This window comes from Protopterus annectens, chromosome 3.part1 (assembly GCF_019279795.1).
Source record: "Protopterus annectens isolate FY-2018-M chromosome 3.part1, PAN1.0, whole genome shotgun sequence".
NCBI lineage: Eukaryota > Metazoa > Chordata > Ceratodontiformes > Protopteridae > Protopterus > Protopterus annectens.
In genome coordinates this window covers 1798093996-1798118248 of record NC_056732.1, presented here as the reverse complement: position 1 = coordinate 1798118248, position 24253 = coordinate 1798093996, and the positions used below count along the sequence as shown (strand labels likewise).

Below are 24253 nucleotides of genomic sequence, written 5' to 3'. Positions count from 1 at the left end.
CAAACAACCATTGATAGAAGCTGCCAGCATTTAGCACCTACATGTGAAGATGTACAGGCTAGGATTTTTCCCCTCAGATCTCTGGTAGATGAGGGAAGTCATAAAACAATCGTATCCTTGCATGCTTCACAAGTAGGAATTAGTTCACTCTAAAGACAATGCAGAAACCTCCTTAGTTTTAGACATTGTGTCTCCTTGCTGCATTGAAACCATATTTTATGGCGGAGGCATAAAGTAATTTAATTTCAACAATTTTTCTGAAGTTCTGCAAGTTAACCTCCTGTGTTCCAGTTTCCATTGTTAAAATATATACAGTACATTTAAACAATTACAATAGTTTATGAACATTTCTGTTTTCTTCCAATAGTGTAAACTGTGGGTACATCTTTAAGTTCAGTACTTTACAAAATATCTCTTCAGCACATGGCTGTACAAACCATCTTATATGACATACAGTTCTAATACATTTGTAACACAAGCATATGAATCATGTTGATATTCACAAATGATATATGAGTATTTACAAAATTCCAGCTAGCTGTGCTGGCAGTACCTCCTTTTGTCACAGTATCTAATACTGACTGTCTCTGTCCATGAGGGATATGGGCAGCACCCAGGAGTAAATTTATGATTATCCATCCATTGATCTAGGTTGCACTTGAAGAAAGTCAAGAAGAGCTTTGCTTCATGTGAACGGGAAGCTTCTTCCAGAGAAGGGTTAGTCTCTGAGGTCATATTTCTCTCTCCAACATGATTTATTTATGTCAGAGGCCTGGAATGAATGACCCTCATACAGTCTGATTTACAAATGTGTAACATTTCCATCAGGCCTGGATCAGATACTGTCCTGTAGGCCAGACACAGATCATACCTTAGTAATCTGTAGGACACAGACTACAGTGACAGGGCTTTCAATCTTTCTGCGTAGGACTTATTTTTTTATCCCTGTATCTTCCTAGTGAGAAACCTCTGAGATCACTCCAGCTGATGCAGATGTCTCCTGAGGTACACACAAAAGGGTGCATTGTACTCAATTATTGATCTGATGATGGCTGAGTGCAATGCAGTTATAATACCCTTTGATCTGGATGACACACCTTACTTATGAGTTGTGCCACGTAGAAGAAATTTCTTACCACTGTGGACATATGGTGATCGAAGTTCAGATTAATATCAACCTGAGTACCCAGATCATGTACCACTGGGTCTATTCTTAGGGGATTGCTGTCTGTATTGTAATTAACTGGGGTATTTCCTTTCCTAAAGGGAATAATTATCAATTTTTTTTTGCATTTAGTTTCAATCCATGACTCTGGCACCAAGCATTTGTCTGTGTTAATCATTTCTGCAGTATATCAGTATCATTTGAGGATTCATTGATTGCCTCCAATTTGCAGTCATCCGTGAATCTGGTAAGCCAAAGGCCATCTATGTTTATCTTGATTTCTGAGAAATAAATACTGAACAGAAGAAGGCTTAATGCAGAACCCTGTGGTACGTCGTTGTTGAATGGCCTTTTGCTAGTTCACCTACTTTGACAGCATCTGTCTTGTCAGTGAGATGTTAGGCTAACCACCTGATGACGTAGGGGTTTATGCCCCATTGAGAGAGTTTGTCTATAATACCTGAGTGGGGAATTGTGTCAAATGCCTTGGCTGGGTCAAGGTAGGTGGTATGCACATTCGTTCCTTCATCCATGGCCTTGGTGACCTTTTTGAAGAGGTCAACCAACTTTAACTGACATAGTCCCTTAATGAATCTGAACTGGGTTGACTTCAGAGTCTGGAGGTTACCTATGTCTTTGTTGATAAGGTCCATGATGATTCTTTCCATGACCTTACAGATGAGGCTAGTCAGGGTTATGGGTCTGTAATTCCCCTTGGGCAGAGGGATAACTGTTGCTGTTCTCCATTTTGCTTTAGTAACCTTAAATACTAATTCAGCCAGTTTTGTTAAAAGAAAAAAATAGTATCTTGTCTATAGCTAAGGCAGGAATCAGAGACTAGAAGCAGATTGTCTGCATACTGTATCAAGGTAGACCCACATGGAAACTAGCTGTTTTTTTTTTCTCTCTAGAGAAAAGAGTAAGTAATTCCGCATATCCTTGAGGTAATCTTGTCTATGTGTATTGTTGTCCTTTGTATGTAAAGGCAAACAAATACTACTTCTCTGGGTGGATAGGAATAGAGAAGAAAGCAAAGGAAATATCTGTCACTGAAAAGGTGGTAGCCATTGGTGGAATAGAACTTAGTATTATGACACAGGTAGTCACTGAAGGAAAAGTCAGCACTATTGCAGAATTAACTGCTCTTAAATATTGCACTAACCTATAGGTGTTCTTTCCTGGTTTCTTAACTGGCAAAATAAGTGTATTACATGGGCTTCTAGTCAGGACAATTAATCCTTGCTGAAGTAATGCAGAAATGACAGGTTTGATCCCTTTCTCTACCTCTGTTGATAACTAGTAGAGGTTTGCATCTTTTATGAGTCCTACTTTATTATCATGGCTAGTGCACAGCTGCAGAGGAATGGTTTCTAGTTCCTCCAAATCAGCTACTTTAGAGGTCTGTTCTGATGTAAGTACTGCAAATAGCATGTCTTCATCTGCACAAATATCAGCTGAATATAAATCCAAGGGGGAAGGTTCATTTGGAATATCTAAAAATACTCTGCCTGGAGTACAAAATACAGTACATCACAGGTTACACAGTAAATCTCTACCTAAAGGATTTAAAAGGACCGTATTTCTTACAATAAAAGCATGTTGCACTTTTAATAACCCTATCTGAATGGGAATCAGCTTTGCCTTTGGATAATCCAAAGGAACTCCAGAGACCCCCACACCACAAACAGATTTTGTGAAGAGTGCGAGGTATTCTGCATTAAATGAGGTGATCGTAGATTGAGTTGCTCCTATGTCAACAAGAAAGGGAAGAGTAGAATTAGATAGTGTAATATCAACAGAGAGATCTTCTTGGTACATTGGTATGAAAGGAAATAGTTGTGTTTCCTGTTTATGGCTGTCCTAATGATTTTGCTGCCATATTTGTGGTTGCCAAGCAGTACCCCAAGTAAGAGGGTGTCTCTCCTTGCTGTGGTGCTTGGATATTTGGCATGATGGTTGGCTGAAAGGATGGATTTGTTTGCTGATATAAATGGCATTAATTTCAACATCTGCTCTGAAAACAATTAAAGCAGGGGTAATGCATTGCCCTTGCTGCTAAGTCTGTGGTGAAGCAGAAGGGTAAAAAAATGTGTTGATACTGTCCTGGGCCTTGCTGTAGGAAGAATTTGAATCTACCTCTACAATTTCTCCTCCTTTGCCCCCTTTCCCATGAATCATTATTACATTGTTGAAATTGAATCTACTAATTTCTTTTGTTGATGTCCGTCCATTTCACTGTTGCAGTATACATTACAGTAGGGATCCCCTGCCAAGGGCGACCTGTCACCCGGCCACTATACCAATGTCTTTGGGTTGCTCTAAGGTAGCCGCATGTCACACACATGTTCCTCATGTAACAGAAGGTATAAAGGTGATGTCTGGATGTACAGTCCTCAGAACTTCTTTGCTGCCAGTTTGAGCGCCATTTCTTGATAGTTGGTCTGAACACCCACTCCATTGCTGGATCACCAGGTAATGTCAGATATGTGACCTGTTGGGTTTTTTTGGTCTTATCTTTTTTCTTTTTTGTATTGTTGCTTTTGGGGCTTCATGTCATCCAGGAAGAGTAAATGCCAGTGTGGAAGGCCGATTCCCCATAGTGATCATCACAAGTAGGGCTTGTTTTGCCTGGCACTTCCCATGACCACATATCTTATTCAATTTGTCAAGCCTTTGTTCCTAAGACTCTCAATAGTCAGCTTTCCTCTTTGGCCTTGTATTTGGAGAACCAACATCTTAAGCTTTTAGCAACAGACATGGTGGAGGGAACATCCCACTCTGAGAGTCAGCCATCTAGAAAGAAGTAGGCCAAGAAATTTAGGTCCAACTCTTCTGCTCTGCCACCTCTGCCATATGTCTCTCCCAAGGTAAGGAAAAGCCTGGAGGATCACCCAGCTCCACCACTGGATTCTTCTGACATGACCATTTTGGAGGCCGGCATGGATCCAAACTTACACATGTTCTTGGAGGACTTGCAGCTGTCTGCTTTGGATGTTCAGGGGGAAACATGGATGATTATTTCCGAGGGGCCTAGACTAAGTTGATGGATGCTCCTGTAGACAACAAACACTTGTTTGATGAAGCCGCTGCTGAATTGTTTAAGTCTCTTCAAGATAAGGGCAATGTCTTGCAGAAACTTAAACATGTCTTTGTTTTTCCTGTGCCTAAATTTCAAAGAAATTACCCTAATATGCCAGCCTTTGTTTGTAGACAGTCCTGCCTTCCCCCAAGGGTAAGAAGGGTGGGATGCTGGCTCCTCCTGCTAAGGCTACACAGACTTCTGTGTCACAGATGTCTCCCTTTCTTGACAAACCAGGTCCTGTCTGACTGTCCTGTTCTTCTCAGCCACATTCCTATTTCTCTTCATCTTTTCCTTTCTCTTCCTGTTTGGTTAAGGATTGCTCAGGCCTCCTGAGTTCTATCCATCATCTGCCTAGGGTATTTCATGGTTTGGAAATCTCTTCCCCTTTTATGGGCATTCCTCATCCCCCTCATGAGCAGTTGCATTTCTTTCCAAGGGTGATTCAGGATATTCTGACTCAGCAAACTATTCCAGGATGTTCCACCTTTCCAAATGGGGAAGGAGTTTTACTCCTTAATGTTTTTGGTGCCCAGGAAAGAGGACACTTGGAGACTGGTTCTGGACCTCTCTCATCTAAACACCTTTCTGAAGGTCCCCTCTTTTCGGATGTTGTCGCTTCAGACTTTGTCCCTGTATTGCTTCCTCAGGCTTATCTTGTGTCTCTGGAACTCAATGATGTCCATCCTCATATCCATATTCAGTCCCTTTTCAGAAGGTTTTTACATTTCTGTGTTACTTCCCAGCATTTTCAGTTCTCTGCTTTGCTGTTTGCATTTTCTACTGCCCCAGTGGTATTCACCAGATGCCTTACTCCTGTGATTGCTTTTTGCAAGCTGAAGGGATCCAAGTCTTTCCTTACCTGGACAACCTCCTGTTTCAGGCATCCTCTCCAGATTTTTTGTTGCAAAACCTCTGTTTTGCTGTTTCCCTTCTGCAGAACCTGGGGTTCACCATACATTTCAAAACGTCTTTTCTGACTCCTTCTTAGGATCATATTTTTCTAGGGTGCAGGATCCAGACTGTTCCTATGCTGCCATCCCTGCCTCCTGCCAAGGTCCTTCTTTCAGTCCCTTCTTCCTTTGGCTTTAATAACAGTCAGGGAATTTCTGAGAGCTCTGGGGATTATGACTTCTACCATTCCTATGCTCCCTTTTGTGAAACTCCACATGAGAAAATGTCATTGGTTCCTAAAGTCAATTTGGCTTCAGCATTCTCATCCCTAGAATTCTTAGTTCCTCTTCTTCCATGTCTCAAGCATGAACTTCGTTGAAAGATTCAGCAGTTGACTCTGTCTAGTGCTCCCCATTCATCCACTTCTTCCCTGTCAGGAGATGTTCATAGTTGTTTCATATGTGGGATGGGGATCAGCTTTCAGCTCCCTAAAGGTGCTGGGAGTCTGGTTGCTTCATCAACAGAAAGACCATATCAATGTCAAAGAGATGAGAGCTCTTCTGATGGCTCTTTAAAGCCTTTCATCCCCTGTTCTCCCCAGGTCCTCTCAAAGTGTTTACAGACGATACCACAGTGATGTGGTATGTCAACTAATGGGGGGGGGGGGGTACAAGGTTTTATCTTCTTTGCTGGTTAAAACTCTTAATATGGAATCAAGCTATCTAGTGTCAAGTGATTGCAGCAGTTTACATTCCCTCAGGTCAAAACATTGTGGCAGACAATCTGAATAGGTCCATGTCTCAATCCCATGAATGGATGCTTCACAGGGATGTGTTCTTGGACATTGTCCACCAGTGGGGTACTCCTCAAGTAGATCTTTTTGCCTCCCTTCTGAACAGGCAAATTCCTCTGTTTTGTGCAAGAGTCCAAGGTCCTCTGGTTTGCAAGGTGGACACCATATCATTTTCTAGGAAGGGGACGTTTCTTTATGCATTCCCTCCCCTTTCCCTTATTCCAAAAGTCCTGTTCAAAGTACATTAGGATACTCTCTAAAATCTTGCTGCTGACTCCCTTTTGGCTGAGACAGCATTAGTTCCCTCTTCTTCTGTATTTCACCAAGGGATGTCTCATCCATCCCCACCTGTCCACTCTTCAACTGACACTGTGGATGATAGGATTCTGATTCCACATAGACACCTTTTTCTGAGGACATGCTTAGAGTCTAACAGGAGGCCAGGAAACCCACTACTGGGAAATCCTACTTATCCAAATGGAAGAGGTTTTCTCTTTGGTGTCTTTCTCATAACCTGGATCTGCTTTCAGCAGATGTTCCTTTGGTTTGCTTGTATCTGTGTGAATTGCTCAATGCTGGGTTGGCTTATTCTTCTTTTAAGGCCCAATTGTGAACTATCTCTGTTTGTCTGCCTTTATGATCTCCTTTAGCATCTAGATTTGAAGCTAAATAATTCCTTAAAGGCATCTTTCATATTAGACCTCTCAGGAAGCCTAGTCCTTCTCCCTGGGATCCTAATTTTGTTAAAACTGACTCAAGCTCCTTTTGAGACTGCAGCTTCAGCTTCCTTGCAACATTGTTATTGGAAGATCATACTTTTATTAGCCCTTACTTTTGCCAAATGGGTGTCTAAGCTTCAAGCCCTTATGGCTTGTCCTTTTTTGGTGTTTCATAAGGAGAAGGTGCTGCACACACTGGATGTGTATAGACAGTTCAGATTTCATTTAAATAAGACTTTTCATAAATTTGATCAGCTTTTTGTTTCCTTTCATCCTAGGTCCTTAGGATTGGCTGTGTCCAAGCAAACTATTTCTTTTTAGATTTCTAAAGCCATTTCTTTTTGTTATTCCTTTCATGGTAAAAGCCTTCCTTCTCCTATTAAGGCTCATTCCACTAGAGCTGTGTCTTCTTCTGGTGCTTTTTTTCAAGGGTTTCAATACTAACTCTAATCTTGAGGCAGCTACTTGGACTTCTGTGCAGACATTTACCAAGCACTATAAGTTAAATGGAATTTCCAGAGCTAGAGCTGGTTTTGCTAGGGCTATCCTTCATGGTTTCCTAGAGAATTCTGATGGTCCTTCATCCTCCCATTCTTCTTCCTGAGCTTTGTACTCTCCCTGTTGTAATAAATACTGCAACAGTGAAATGGAAGGACATAGATAGTACAGTTGTGTAAGATCTTACAATGAAGTAGATGTCCTTCTCCTCAGTGTTGCAGTATTCCACTCCCCCCCCCCCCGGTCCTTTTCTGTTCTGGATATATTGCTACCTCTCTTCTACTTGGACTGGCATTCCTACGGGGTTTGTCAGTTCTGAGTATGGTACATCCAGATGTCACCTTTTTGCCCTATGCTACACGAGGAGCATACGTGTGATGTACAGCTTGCCCTAGAGCAACCTAGAGGCTTTCATATATTGGCCAGACACTGGGCTGCCCTTGGCAAGGGATCCCTATTGTAATGAATATTGCAACAGTGAAGAGAAGGACATATACCTTTATGGTAAGGTCTTACACAACTGTATTTTCTTTTCCTCTTTTAATATATTCTCTGCTACATATTGTACTTGATTAACAATTTCATGAATACCTAAACTGGGCCAGTTAAGACAAACTTTTTTAATTTATTCCTGTATTGATAGTAATAAGCCTCAACAAATGCTGCTGACAGACCATTGGCTGCCATTCCCTCTGTAGCTTTGGGGTGCCTGGGAAAATCTTCAAACACATCTATAGATCCATTCTCTTTCTGTACAGTTGCATTAATTCTTGCATATTTAGGTATTGGACAAAGTGCTGTAATTACTGTTTTCAGTAAATTATCTCTTGCAGTTAGAAACCTGTCATCTGTGTGTGTTTTGGAATGTTATCTTCTATAACTGGTTTTCCACATGTTTTTCTGAAAATATCTGGAGGTGAGGAAGCTTTTAAAACTGCTAGTAAGTCTTCAGTAGTAGAGTTTTGTAAATGCACATATCCTTCTAAAATTTTGCATATTTAGCTGACTGTGTTTGAATAGAAGGGAGATAATCAAGTTTGCTATTGTTTTAGTGATTCATACAATATCACAAAATAATGTGAACAGAAGGTCACAAGACGAGAATACTCGTGCCTACATGCACAAACAATGCTGAACATCGAATCTTCTGACCTGCACAGACACAGGAACAAGTGCTTACATAGGTCAGGAAGGGTGTAAGTCCATGAGTTCACTTGTGTGGACATTGACATTCCTGTTTTGTGACCTTCTGGTTGCGTTATTTTGTGATTCAATATTGTAACGATCACTATAATGACCGTAAACTGAATGTACAATAGTTTGAAAATCAACAGCAGCCACAGGCAGACTACCCATATAGTAGACTCGACGTCACCTACAGTGAAGGGGCTGTCAGTATCAGAGAACTAATACATCCTCAAAACATTTGTTTAATAGGTGGATTCTACCTATATTCTTCTTTGAAGTGTTTATTGGAAACTGCGTAACTAACCTTTTCAAACTTCTTTAGAGTGTTTGATTTAGAAGGGACACTTTTATTGACAAGTCATTTTAATTTACTACTGTGTTTTGCCCCAGATGCATGCTTGTGTTTTTGATGTAAATGTCTACCCTTATTCTACCACTATTCCCATTAACATTTGATCAGCTTATAAAACAGCATGTTGCTGTCAATGCTGCCAAAATCTAATGTGGCAAACTGGTCCTTGGAGATGGGCAGAAGTACTGGAAGTAACTTGGGAAGTATCAGGGGAAATACTAGGGGGCTATCTGCAAATCATCCCCCTACCTACTGTCCCAGAGAGTGATGGCAGTCTGCTTCATAGGAGGTGAATGGTCACAAGGGGGAGGGGGAGCTGAAGGAATCAACAACCTGTTGTTTTCAGACAAATATGGTTGGGTTACTTTTAACTTTTCTGGCTATTTTAAAGGATAAACATCACAGGTACCACAAGAATTATCTTCTGCACATTTCTGTATTATATTTATTATTTTATTAGCTGCTTGCAGCTGTGTTTTTAATCTAGCTGAATTATATTTTAGACTTCTAATTACACATTTGTTTTTCCTTATTTTTTATTCTTATTGTTCTTGTTGGTCATTAAAAACTGACCAACAAGAGGCAGGTGTTTTATTTCCTTTCTGCTTCAGTTTCTTATTAAGATACGCTAAAATAAGCTTGTCAAAAGTTCCACCCTCAGGGAACTGCAGTGCACTACCATTTTTAGCGAGTTCAGACCACTTTACTAAATAATTGCAACTGTCTTGGCCATGTTTATTAAACATATGTCTGACTAGAGCCCCAAACTCCGTCTCTTTTAAAATGCCCACATTCACACCCATTGTAATTTCAATACAATGATATTACTGACTCACATACATAAAAACTTAGTCTCATGTAATTATATGCAACAATGACTAGAAACCTACTCTCATTCTTATCGTATATGTTGTTAAACTCACTCTCATAGAATGAAGGATATATTTTCCTTTTCATGATTAGAACCCACTTTCATAGTATCATGACCCATTCTCACACAATTTTAACCCACTGTCATGCAGTTTAATAATCTGTTGTAAAGATTGTTTACCAAAGCTTACCTGGCATAATTTCAAACTTTCTTGAAGATGGAAAGATACAGTTGTGTTCAGGCACACCAGAAATGCACCAGACAGAAAACCTGTCTGGAATATGCCAGCCATACCTGTCAATCATATCGAATTCCTCAGTATTTACTGATTTTGACAGCAAAATAATGGGGTGCCATGAGTTCCCGAGTGTTCCCTTTAATTTCTGGATTTCCTGGGATTTTTGTTGCTGACGTCACCACATACAGTAATGTGCACAATGACACCAGCTTCGTGAGGCAGATGCCAGCCTGTCAGAATATGACTGCGGGCTGGAGAGGATGTGTACTCTCTCTGTTTACCTAACCCGGCTGGCTGTAATGGCATTGTGGTTGCACTTGCAAATTGCAACAGTGGATTCACTGGTTTGTGGAATCACAAATTGCCATTTGCCCGGCTGAATTTAATTAAGTAGCAGCAGTGCCACTGCAGCAGTCAGCAAACAGAGTGGCAGAGGACAAACCTCTTGAGTCTCATGCTGTTTTTTGTTTTGAATTAATAAAAAAAAAGACGAGCTATTACTACTTAAAGTCCAGCAGTTGAACTGCAGTATTGGACCAGTCTGCAGTGCCCAGTGTCTAATTCTTCAGTGCACACTGCACACAGAGGGAGAATCAGAGAGAAAAGAAATATGAGAAAATTTACCTTGACTTCCTCTGGCTCCTTCAGGTAAAAGGACAAAAAAAAGTGACTAGATAATGGATAGATAGTCCTATCATAGCTCTCAAGTCAACACTAGATTTCACAGAATGTCTAGAGTATGCAATGCAAGGCACTAAGGCAGCAGTCACATTTGATTCATTCAGACTTGGCTACTTCATTCTCCAGAAAATTCATGCTATGCAAAATCTGTTATTCTGTCAACATTCTAAGTTTGGAAGAGCAGTATTTAAAAAGTGTCACTAACTAGTTTCTTATGTGCCTTTTTTTGATCCCCCATTATTTGTGGCTTTGTATATCCAAATTTCTTGCTCTAAGAGACTGAGAGGTATGAATGTAGATATAAATAAAACAGTTTTGTTCTGGCTATATTTTGTTATTTAATATTAATGTAGAAGGCTGAAGCAGTTAATTTTATTTTTTATAAAAGAAAACTGTATTTTAGTTTGCACAAGTTCAAAGTTTGATGCAAGTTCAAATATTAATATACATAAAACACTATTCTTATGTTTATTTTGTGTTTCATGATCATATTCTGTCTATTCATCAGTTTGTGTTTAAAAGCTGGGATGCCACAATTCCATTGGAGTGGGTGGAGTTACATAATTATGTATGCAAATTTTATGTTAATCAGTGTATAGATTTGTGGCCAGTTATACCAATTTTTAATGGGCTTTGGTCCAGAATTTTTATGATTCCAGGTTGGGAGGTACGGGGCCAGCTGTGATTTTTGCTGTTACAACTCACACATTGTGTGTGTGTGTGTGTGTGTGTGTGTGTGTGTGTGTGTGTGTGTGTGTGTGTGTGTGTGTGTGTGTGTGTGTGTGTGTGTGCGTGTGTGTGTGTGCGTGTGTGTGTGTGTGTGTGTGTGTGTGTTTATTTACAAATGAAGAATTACACGTGTTCATTAATAAACACACACATACTAATTTGCATGTATGTACATACAGTATATATATATATATATATATATATATATATATATATATATATATATATATATATATATGGGTCTACTGCTTAACATCGAAAATACATTTCTTCTAAATTAAGCAGTAGACCCTACACTTCAGCGAAAGTCCACTTAAATGAAAGTGTACTTTCGCTGAAGTCTAGTCCCCCGGGCTACCCAAAACAAACAAAAAAAAAACCCCACTAAAACATGTTTTTGCCCCCCACACCCCCTTACTTAAATATACCAACTCCGAGATCGCACTAGAGTGGGGAAAAGGGAATATTCCAATTCTGTAGTGTGACTGCCGAAGTCAATGTTCACTGCTTCAAACAAGTGGACTTGGTGAATTGGGGTTCGAAGTAGTGAAACTTTGAACATATTGAGAGAACCCATACATATATATATATATATATATATATATATATGTATATATATATATATATGTGTGTGTACAGATATATGTATAGTTGCAGTTCATTCTGTCAGATGTTGACTAAAAAGCACTCCTGTGTATTTATATTAAATGTTATGTTTTGAGTAAGGTCTAGGTAAGGAAAAAATTTTAGCGGTGTGTGCATGTGTGTGTGTGTGTGTGTTTTGTGTGTGTGTGTGTGTGTGTGTGTGTGTGTGTGTGTGTGTGTGTGTGTGTGTGTGTGCGTGCGTGTGTGTGTGTGTGTGTGTGTGTGTGTCTGTCTGTCTGTCTGTGTGTGACTGCTAGTGCATGAGGTCTGTCTGAATATCTTGCTGTTAAGATCAAAAATAACTTCATGCAACACAGTTCAGCAGAGTAGAATAATCTCATTCATTACAAAGAACAAATGTACACGGGAGACTAAGCAGAAAAGGTCTTGTCTGCTCAAACACAAAAAAAAACGCATTCTTTTGTATTATTAATATTGCTTCTAAGCTGAATATTTTGTATCTGTTAAAATATAGCCAATTAAAGCTAAACACATTTATAGTATTCTGCTTACTGAGGATCTGCAGACCTCTTATCCGTGCCTTTCCATATTAGGCACAAGATCTGATCTACAATGTTAAAACTTTCTTCACCAACAATAGTCATGTTAGCAGGAAATAGATCATCAAAAAAACGACTTAAACTATCAGAATCCATCTTTTCAAAATGGGTTCTAAAAAGAGAAAATATGTATTCACTGAACTTCTTTCACATCTTTACACTTCTCCCTTCACATTGTGTAGTGGTATTGTTAGGGTTATTAGGGATTTTTTTTCAAGTAATGTGTAGGGTTGGGGTTAGAGGCAAGGGCAGTGTTAGGGTTAGCAGACTTGAGTAAGGCAGGGTGAGGGGTGCAAAGACATATGGAAGTCTGGTCGACCCTGTTTAAATTACTATTGCTGTAACCCTCAGCAGTACAGGGTTTTGGAGGATGGATGGATTGATGAATCAATGGATAAAAGGATAGTTGGATGAAACCCTAAAAGGATGAAGTATATGAAAACTGAAAAGAATGAGGTGTAAAGTTTCAGGACTTGAAGCAGTATAGAGTGTCCTTTAAGATGTACAGATGTAATGCAGACTACTTGTATTAGCACAGAAATGATGTGGCTGTCTGTATTATTTTCATGTTTATATTACACAGCAGCTCAGAAGACCAAGAAGAAGCTAACTCCACTGGAGGTGAGACCAATAGGCAGACTGATATGCATCCAACTTCAATAGCAGCAGTGCCACCACAGAACAAGGTAAAAAATGCTCATTGCTCTGTGTATGACTGTTTTCAAAGATTTTTCTGTCATTTTTTATCTGTCATACACTTGACATTAGAATGTCCTTTAAAATGTTCATCATTCTCACTGCAGTAGCCTTTAGCTAGTTGGATTGTATCCTGCCCTGGATACAGCAACTGGCCAGCCTACAAAACGCTTTGACTCCCCTCCACACATGTGCTATGGCTGCTGATGTACAGTCCTTGGGAGGGAAATCAGCAGTCAGAGGACAGACTTCAGTACTTTCTTGACACCCTGAAGAGTTTTTTGAGTTTTCACAGGATTGATGGTTGGCCTATCTCTTCCATTTTGTCAGGTAGGTCTCAGCTGGGGAAAACCTTCCACACTATTAATTATTAATTGTATTCGGTTTTGACAAAATATTTTTCAGTCTCCTTAAGAAGGCCAGCAATATTAATTGCATCCAGTTTAATGAAAACAATTAATATTTGGTCAGTTAGACAATAGTAGTTATTAGTTTAGTTGGGAACAGAATTTTAGTAACTTTTATGTTCTCCCTGTGCTACTTTGTGTTTTGAAAAAGGAATGAAAGTTTTTTTTTTTTTTAGATTGAATGTTTTATGTAGTGAGTGTGTACACTTTGTGACAACCTACCTGCTTTTCATTCTTGCAGGTATAGTTTGCTAGGGGGCTTTATGGTAGTGGACTGCTTTTCATCATAAAGTATACTAAGAATTGTTTTGAAGGATAATTGTGTAAGTGCTTGTGTTCACTATTTTTATTTACCCCAGCACCACCCCTTCCAGCAGCTATTATCAGAAGTTAGTCTCTCTTCCATGACCAGGACATGGATACTGATACTGGCCCAATTGCTCTTTCTCCTGATGTAGCTAAAAAGAAAAAAAAAAACTCAATCTTCTTTGTGGGTCTCTTTCTGCCTCAGCCATTAGTTGACACTGCATGGCTGTTACTGGTTCCTCAGACCACTTACTGGTTCCCTTGGGACCCCATGGTGTTTTTTTCTGCCACCACTACAGACCAGGGGCTAGCCATGTCCTCTTTGTCTGGTCCATTGTCCATTCTGGTCATGGATGAACCACTTTCTCTGGGTGAGGGAGTTTCTTCGGGGAGCTCTTCTTAGCATAGCATGGATAAGAGACCTGCTTTTCAATCTAAAGAGTATCCTTTCTAGTCAGCCTCCTTCCAGGGATGTTCCTAGAAGAAAGAAAAAAGAAGTTATGTTCTCTCCATAACGTTCCATCTGAGTAGTCATACTTCATTTGTCTTCAATCTGTGGGCTCCAGATCCACATTGGATCTGACACGGCCGCATTTTCAAGCTATGGATCCAAGCTCCAGACTTTTCCCCTTACTCATAATGCCCTCTGTCTCCCTTATCCCTTCAGATCGAGTTTGCTGCCTAACAGGCATCATCTGCCCAACCCAACATCACCTTAGCATAACAAGGATCTCCATGACTCTCCTTGACCCGGACAGAGTCAAGGGCCAAACACTTTATACAAAGTAAAAAAAAAACACAATCCACATCCATGATAAGGTCGGGGGGGGGGGGTTGAAGACAAATGAAGTACAACTACTCAGATGGAACATTGTTGTGAGTACATAACTTCTTTATCTGAAGTAGTTTACTTCATTTGTTCTTCAACCTGTGGGACAGAGTCCCCAGCTACCATAAACTTCTGGGTGGCCCTCATGGAAGGATATTCCGGAGCACCGCAGAACCAAAGGATGCTCTATTCCAAGACACAGTATCCAACTTGTAATGAGCAATTAAGGTATGAGATGAGGAGCAAGTAGATGGCAAGCAGATATCATCCAGAGATACCCTAGACCAGAAGTAAGCTGACGTAGCCATAGATCAGGTGGCGTGTGCCTTCACTTGTCCTGGCAAGGACCTACCTTTTACCTCATAGGCTCGAGCAATGCACAAGGAAATCCATCAAGCAATTGTTACCTTGGAAACTGGCTTACCTAAAAAGGGTGTAGCATAAGACATGAATAACTTTGTCCTATGTAAGTAAAATCTCAGTTGCCTATGAACATCAAGCAGATGCAACTTGTATTCCCCTTTGTTCTGGAAGTTGGGGAAGAAAACTGGTAAATTTATCATTTGATTAATATTGGCTTCTGAGGTCACCTTTGGAAGAAAAGATGGGTTAGTACACAATGACACACAATCCTTGTGAAAGATCATGTAAGGCACCTTGACAAAAAGAACTTGAAGCTCCGACACTCATCTGGCTGAGGTAATGGCCACCAAGAATGCAGTTTTCCATGTCAAAAACTGAAGATCAACCGATGCTGCCGATTTGAAGGGTGCTGAAACGAATGCCTGTAACACTAAAGTAAGATCCCATGGGTGCACAGGGTCCTTAACTGGAGATCTTAGTAGAAAAGTCCCTTTAAGGAAGGTTTTACAAAGTATGGAAGAAGCCGGGTACAACATATTCACCCCCACATGGAAATTAGAGATAGCTGCCAGCTGCACCTTAACTGTGGAAGAACTAGCACCCTGATGGAAGATGCTGGCCAAAAACACTAAGAGCGCTGAAAGAGGAGCCATGAAAGGGTCCAAAGCTCACTGATTAGCCCATATGGAAAAACATCTCCATTTGCTATGATACTCCTTTCTGGTGGAGGATTTGTGAGCCACCACCAAAATGGACTTTACAGGTGATGACAATCATGGAAACCGGAGCAGCCAAGCCGTGAGCTTCAGACTGTCCAGATCTGGGTGAGAGGTCCCTGAGGGATGAGAAAGAAGATCCAGAACTGGATCCAATGTCAATGGAGGAACAACTAGGTGAGACCACAGTGAGGGGAAACAAACCTGGTGAGGCCAGAATGGGGCTATGAGGATAACCGTGCTCCCCAGCCTTCACACTTTCTGAAGAAACTTGGACATAAGCAGGATTGAAGGATAAGCATAGAGGAGACTGGGAGGCCAAGCATGAACTGCTATGTCTCTGAGGGCTTCCCACACTGGGGGGTTCAGAGCGAAAACTTGCTGCATTTTGCATTGGAAGGAGATGTGAAGAGATCACAGCAAGGCTGACCCTACTTTAGAAAGATCTATTCCACTACTGAAGGATTCAGAGACCACTTGTAAGGCATCAGAATCGATCTGCTGAGCCTGTCCGCTAGAATGTTGGACCACCCTGGAATGTGCATTGCTACTAGAAAGCGGCTGGTGGAGATCGCCCATTCCCACACTCTGTCTTCTTGACAGAGGGATAAGATCAGGTTCCCCCTTGTTTGATGTACCAGACTACTGACATGCTGACGGTCTGAATTGCAGTCATTCCTAGAGGAAGATGGACATAAAGTGCTTGCAATGCCAAAAGAACCGCCCTCATCTCTAGAACTATGATATGCAACTCGGTCTCGGAGGGGGACCATGTGCCTTGGGTTGTCCTTCCCTAGCAATGCCCCCCACCCTAGCTGGGAGGTGTCCGTGGTCACCAAGGTTTTGGGGAAAACAGGTTGGAAGGAATGTCCCTTGAGGATATCTGAAGATTGAATCCACCACTGAAGGGGGCCCCTGAATGCCCTTGAGATTCTCACTGGAAAGATGAGAGGAAGGTCTAACAGGGAGCACTGGACCGCAAGTGTCCATTGAAGAACTCTCATATGCAGGTGAGCCAATGGCAAGAGACTGATTGTGGCCACCATAGAACCTAACACCCTGAGCACTGCTGCTGCTGTGGGGACTTGAGCATGAAGAATTTGTAAGACATGCATTCTTAAACTGCGTGTCCTGTCCAGGGTGAGAAAAACCTTCATTTGAAGAGTGTCCAAATGTGCCCCAATAAAGTCCAGAGTCTGAACTGGCTCTAGAGAAGATTTGATCAGATTGATAGTAATACCCAGATTCTGAACTGGCTCTAGAGAAGATTTGATCAGGTTGATGGTAATACCCAGATTGTTTGCTAACTGGATGAAGTAATCCCTGGCCTGACACAGTAGATGCTCACGGCACGGAAAGACCTGAATACCCTGGAGCCTCAGGTGAGCCGCTACAACTGCCATCACTTTGGTAAACACCCTAGGGGCTATGGTGAGACCATAGTGGAGGGCTCTGAACTGGTAGTGACTGGCTCCCAGCTGGAAGTGAAGAAACCTATGGGAGCATATGTCCATTTTAATGTGGTAGCACACATCCTGGACATCAATCAAGTACATCCAATTTGTGACCTGCAGAAAAGGCAGGACTGATTGAAGCATGACCATCTGGAATTTTGTCTTGGTGACTGACAGGTTCAATATGGACAGATCCAAGATGGGTTTTCCACTGTTTTCTTTGGCACTAAAAAGAACCTGGAGTAAACACCGAATCTGGACTGGCCTGAGGGGACTGGTTGGGTGACTCTTTTGTTCAGCAGCTTTCCTATTTCTAGCACTGCCTCCTCCTGTTGCGCAGGTGAAATATCTGGGAGGAGTTTGTTTGGATGGGGATGCTCCTTGAATGGAATGAAATAGCCTCTGGATATGATTTGCAACAACCAGCAATCTTTTGTAATGGACTCCCATGCCTTTGGGTGTAGTGACAGGTGACCCCCGAATGAATCCAGAGATGAGCAGTCAGGCAACCCCTCAGGTCTGCTGCCCGGGTCCCACCGAAAAGGGTTCTCGGGAACCAAAATTCTTAGGGCCCCCCTCTGCCTCTTGGGCAGTGTCTGTTCTGACCCCCTCTGCCTCTGAGGGACAGAGAATCCTGAGTGTCCTGGGAACATGCCTGAGATGTCTTGAACCACATCTTCTTTGCTCCTCGCTGATTCCTGGGGAAGTGGATCCCAATGGCAGACAGTGTCTTCCCATCCTTCTCGCTCTGGGCCAAAGTCTCTTTCACCAACTTCCTGAAGAGGGAAGACCCATCTTAAGGGACATTGGTGAAAGATGCCTTGAAGGGCATGAAAATTGACACAACTGGAGCCAGGCGTGATGCCTGATAGCAATGTCTGTCCCAGCTGCCCTTGTGGCTCTCTCCGTAGCATGATAGAGCAATCGCATGGATGTGTTAGCAACCACTTTTAGAGTGCCCATTCAAATGGAGAAGATCTTCTTGTCCTCCACCAACATGGACTCTGGAGTAGACTCCGTGATCTCCTTCACTAGATCTCTCTGGAGTCTAATGGTGTACGTCATATAGTTCAGCACCCTCACCGAGAAGGTCACTGAAGCATATACCTACTTCCCAAAATGGTCCATCGCTCTTGATTCTCGATCCTCCTTCTTGGTGGCAGCTGCCACCATCATCGCATCTACCAGGGACCCCTTGTTCCAATGCATCCTGTCTGACGGGGGACTCAGCACTTAGGGATGGGCTCTATGGTGTCCAGCTCCTTCCATCCCATAGATATTATTAAATCCATGAGTGGATCAGCAGGAGGGAACACCCAAGAGGTAGAAGGGGCTGAGATGAATGCCTCTAGGAACACAGACTTGTCTGAAATTGGCTTGGGGGCTGACCCCACCCCCTCTGGCAAAGGAGCTATATGATGTCTCCAAAGGAGACATCCTTGGGGGGAGTGACCTTGAGGAACCTTCCCCTTCATCCAAGTCCATGTCTTCTGTGAGGGACTCTGGTGGAGAGTCCAAGTGCTTCCTCTTATACTTACGTTTGCAAGGTACCTCCTCAGGAGGACTCTCTAAGGAGGACTCACAAACCTCTTGATGTCCCACCAGAACTTCCTGGGGTATTGCGGCCATGGGCCATGGGGGGTCTGGGCAGAGTCAGAGGCCTCGACACTGAGAGAATCCTCTCCACCACATCAAATGCAGAGGGTTAATGAGCCTCTTGGGATGTACTGGTGGGGCCCATCCCCCTCTGACCCAATAGGGGAGTCAGATACAAACCTCCAGGAGCCGAGATGCCGAGAGGGATGCTCTGCTCCAAAGTGATTGGAGCCGACAGTACCCCCTCAGATCTGACCCTGAAGCTATGGCTCCCAAAGCCCGGATCTGATCCTGTTGGATCCAACAAGCTCAAGGCAGTGGCCAGCATCAAGGTACATGGTACCATTGGTGCTGACCCCTTGGCCCTGAGAGTCCTTGGATCCAAGAACTCCAAAACCACCAGTTGGATCAGAGAAGGAGTTATTGTTCGGAACAAAGGCTGCAAGGAGCCTCCTCTGGAGGGAGAGGGCACTGGCAAGACCCCCATATGGATCTCAGTTCGGATGAATCTCTGTATAATCTTGTCCATCTCTGCCTCATTTAAACTTTGGGTGGAGTGGAGGGAAGCCACCGAAACTGGACAGGAGAGCTGGTGGGGAGAAGTCCTTACTAGGGACCAGCTACGAGTCTCCTCGGGCTCGGGGGAGAACCTGGGTGAGTGATGACAAGGAGACCCAGGCCTGGTTGCTGGCCTGATGTTCGGTGACAGAGCCATCTCTGATGAGCGGTCGGGGTCCGCTTGCGGGAACAGTCCTTCTTGGTCTTGTCCCCTTCTCCGGGACTCTTGGTGGGAGTTTGAGTCCCAGAGGCCAGGAAAGAGGAAGTAGAAGCAGCAGCCCCTGCTATCCCTGCTGGAGAGGAAGGGATAGTAGTCCTTGAAGAGGGGAGTAATCCCTTCAAAATTAGTTTGTCCAACCTGTTCTTAAGTGCTCTGTAGTTGAAACCAGTGCAAATAGGTCAGGGGGGCTTGAGGTGATCTGCACCCAGGCAAACCACACACAAAGTGTAGCCATCTGCCGAGGATAGCTTATGGCCACACTCTGTGCATTTTTGAAACCCTGCCTTAGGGGCTTCAGTCATACCCACACAGGCTCAAAAGGCGCACACACACACACACACACACACACACACACACACACACACACACACACACACACACACACATACTCACACGCGCACACGCATGCACGCACACACACACACACACACACACGCTCTCTAATAGAAAAGAAGGAGAGGAGAGAAAGTTTTTTTTTTTTAATATCCGACACAGTCACGAGTGAGAAAAAAGAAGTCAGAAAGAAAGGATGAAGTCGGAGAGAGAGAGAAAAAGAACCCAGAGAAAGTTCACTTACATGACCCAATAACTGGAGCACAGAAATCATGCTTGTACCCTCTATGGGGGCAAACGAGATCTGAAGGGAGAAGGGAGACATGAGGCATTATGGGTAAGGGGAGGTGATTGGAGCTCGGATCCATAGCTGGAAAATGTGGCAGTGTCATATCTGATGTGGATCCAAAGCCCACAGGCTGAAGAACAAATTAAGTAAACTACTTCAGATCAAATGTTTAAACATAATTATTCTGATGGTATTGTTTCAGTAAAGAAAGCTGAATTACTTACCTTGACTATGTGTCTGTTGCAGGTATTGAACCATGTGGAGCAGCAGAGTTGTCCTCCCATGCAGGTCCTGTGGTTCAGAGTGATAAGGATTCAGATGATTCTGATATTGACAGGGACAGGGCTTCTCTTGCATTATCTCCTCCTGTCCCTGATTCTGATGACAGTGATTCTTCTGTTTCTCCTAATGAAGAGATTTTCTTTACAGAAACTGTTTCCAAAACAAGTACATCATTTCAGTGGGAATATGTGGATGCTCCCTCTTCTGTTAAAAGATAATATAATATGCTTCAAGCGGATATCCCACACACCTCCCTACTCCTTCTGTTATGCCAGCCTTGAAGGATGCTTTTGATTTTGCCTGCAAGTACCCTGACAGTCAGATATCAGTCCCTGAAAAGTTTGACAGACTAGATTCAAAGTCTAATAAATATCTGTTTTCTCATTTAAGATCAGACCTAGTAGCTATTTCTGTTTCTTCTCCTGCTTGTAATAAAAATTTAGTCAGTGCCAACCCCTCTTGGTCTGATAAATATGCTAAAGCATTTGACAGATTTTGCAAGATTTTTTTCTTCTTGCACTTCGGCTTTTAGGATATTGAACTACCAGACAAATATTTTAACCTACTTGTTGGCCTGTGTAGACAGCTGATGGAATTTCTCTGCTACTTTGTCTTCAGAAAATACAGCTTTTATGAATCCTATTGTTTCTATCTTTTGTCAAGTTTCTAACCCTTCTCTGAAGAGTGTGTAGGATTGTGCTGATTCAGGTTCTACAGCTTCTACTACTGCTGCTGCCATGAAGCGGTTTGTGTGAGTATGTAACCAGTTGTTTTCTGAGGAGGGTCAGTCTGAAATTTTAAATCTGCATTAGATATATAAATTATTTTTGGTCCAGTTGTTATCCAGGTACTTTGTTTGCTGAAAGGGGACAATTAATTTAAGTGGTGTAACTGATATTTTTCTTCTCCCCCTTTTCTAATCCCAGGTTTCTTCTGCAAAAAAAGCAGAACAAGCAACCTCGTTAGTCCTTCTCCAAGCAGTATTTTAAAAGCAAAAGGCAGGAAGGCACTGGCAAGAAGTCAGAAGCATTTCAAAAGCATAGAAAAACTCCTTCCTCAGAATGAATGTGCTAGCACCCCCCTCCCCCTTCTTCCTGCTTCACTTATCCCAGGCTTTCCACTCAAGTTGTTTCTAAACTTACCCCTGTGGCAAAAGATTGTATCAGACAAGTGTTTGTTTAGTGTGGTTGAGGAGGGTTACAAGCAGCACTGAAAAAAATGATGCCTCCCTTTCACTGGATTCTCCCTCATCCTCAGAACCAGGCAGAATTGTTTCCGTTGGCCTTACAGAACATGCTTGCTGGGGGTGATTGAGAGTCATAGAACCAATGCCATACAGTCAGTTGGGAAAAGGATTTATTCAGGAATTATTCTAGTCCCAAAAGAATTCCTCTTGGAAACCAGTTCTGGATCTGTCCTTTCTCAACCTGCCTGTGAAAGTACCAAAGTTCAAGATGCTAATTTAGCAATGGCTGTTACCTATCATCCCTCATCTGAGTTTTATGGTAACATTAGACTCAAAAAATGCTTATCATCATATTCCTATTGCCACAGAGTTCAGAGTTTCCTCAGATTTTCTTTGGTTGGGTTACACCGTCATTTATCTGCATTGCCCTTTGGTTATCCACAGATTCAAGGGTCTTTATAAAGTATCTAGCTCCAGTGATTGTCCATTGCAAACTATAACTTGCTTGTCTTTGCAGAATGTTTTTCCAAGTGTCAGGAGTCACTTTCATGGGTTTCAAATCACCTTCTCAGCTTGGGCTTTCAGATTAACAGTTTAAAGTCCTGCTTACTTCAGTCTGATGGGATAGTATTTCTAGGATGCCTTCTAGATTCCTCTCTGCAGAAGGCATTCCTAAGCTAGGAGAAAATAGACTTGAATCTGGAAGTTTACCTGAGTTTCTCCAAACAGTCTCAGACTTCAACAAGGGAATTTCTGAGGACCCCAAGGTTCATGGTGTCTGTTTTTCTCATGATTCCTCTGGCCAGAGTACACATGAGAAAAATACAATGGTTTCTCAAAACCATGCGGACCCTACATTTTCATCCTCTAGAGTTTCAAATTCCAGTACTGGGCTTTGTGAAAAGAGTGAAGGATGTTGTGGTGGAAGGAACAGATTTTTGCAAATCCAGACCTTCCTTTCTGTCTTCCAACCCCAGCTCAGTCTGTAACAACAGATGTTTTGGATTTTGTATAGGGTGCTGTTTCATTGAGGGTAAAAGTGCAAGGCCTCTAGAACACTTTAGACAGGCCAAAGCACATCAACTTGAAATAAATTTTTAACTTAAAACAAACTACCTTACAAAGCCACAATTATAAACTAAAAAAAAAAAAAAAACAATAAAAAGTGCCTTCTCGGGTAAAACATAAACTATCTGTGGCATAGAACACAAAAAGCTAAATATGTATTAGGTAAGCACTTTCATTCTTTATTAAAACTCAGAACTTCATCAGACCAACTGACTGAATACATCTAACCATCATTTAAATGAGAAATGCCATAATCACATGTTAAAGTCCACCAATTGGATTATTAGAATGACATAAGTTCATTAAACTAATAAACCTACCTAAATATTAAAAAAAATGAATAAATCAATACAAAATGTATGAAAAAAATATCAATTAGCTTTTAAGATCTTAAACCTTTTAAAAAACATTTTATACTAATACACTCATTTAAGCCTGGAAACTTAGCAGCTTCCAAAGCTATTTGCTACCATGCTTCTTTAAATTCTAGCATATTACATAAATCACCACCACGGTTAATGTCGAATAACTTATCTAAAACAAAGAATTGAAACTTTTTAAAAAACATGACATGTTAAAGAATGTTCCACTAATGCATTATTAAGATCTTTATTCTTAATAGCTAAAGTGTGTTTGTAAATGCGCTCTGTTAGCATCCTATTGGTTTTACCAACACAAAATGCTAGACAAAAGACGCAGTATGCTAAGTAAATGACATCCTAATATTTACAAGTATATCTACCATTGCTACCAATGTCCTACCAGAATTTTGCATGACTACAGCTAGTGTTAAAAATATAACAGCATAGTTTGCAAGATTGACAACTGTAAGTGCCAAAAGGACCAAAGTTATTGGTAATTAAGGTGCAATAATCCATTTTATTAAAAAAACTTGAAATGTTTAGATATTTTTATAAGTAAAACTAGGAACTGCACTATCTTAATTAAATCCTTATTACCAAGGACATTATATCAATTAATATTAATTATATTTTTGATATCTAATATATCCCTACAAATAGGCAATGTAAACAAATTATTAAATATAGAATGTTCTGAATCTCTGGTCTTAACTTCATAACCTTTTAATAAAATAGAAAATATATCATCACGTTTTTGAATAATTTAATTTAAAATATCATAGGATAGCCACAACTTTCAAATAATTTAATAAACTTATTAGAGTCTTAAACAAAATCATTGTTAACACTGATTAGTCTACTTAATTGTATAAACTGCCCCCCTCACAATATTCCATTTCATAAAATGGTTGCCTACCGGAGAAATGTAAATAACTATTTACAAAGGTTGACTTACAAAGTAACTGACTAGGAAATTGTTAAAGCCAAGTAATCTTTATCAGATCTGCCAAAATTATATGTTGGTTTCAGGTTTACATTGTTATATTGCTGTCTTAGTATTATTTAAAAATGCAGATAAAAATATATATAAAAATAAACTTTCTCAAAAGGATTTGGATTTTGAGGTAAGCATTAAATACCTCTTAGGTCATGGGATAATTATGGTGAGATAGGGGT

General features: G+C 41.3%; 1 protein-coding gene across 1 annotated transcript in view; it reads left to right on the top strand.

Moving 5' to 3' along the window:
- LOC122798681 (nuclear GTPase SLIP-GC-like) overlaps positions 1 to 24253 on the top strand; it is a 1112600-nt gene that overhangs the window by 1001359 nt on the left and 86988 nt on the right. The window contains exon 10 of the mRNA XM_044067773.1: positions 12996 to 13098. Within this exon, the coding sequence (XP_043923708.1) occupies positions 12996 to 13098 (103 nt within the window). The remainder of the gene's footprint in view (positions 1 to 12995; positions 13099 to 24253) is intronic.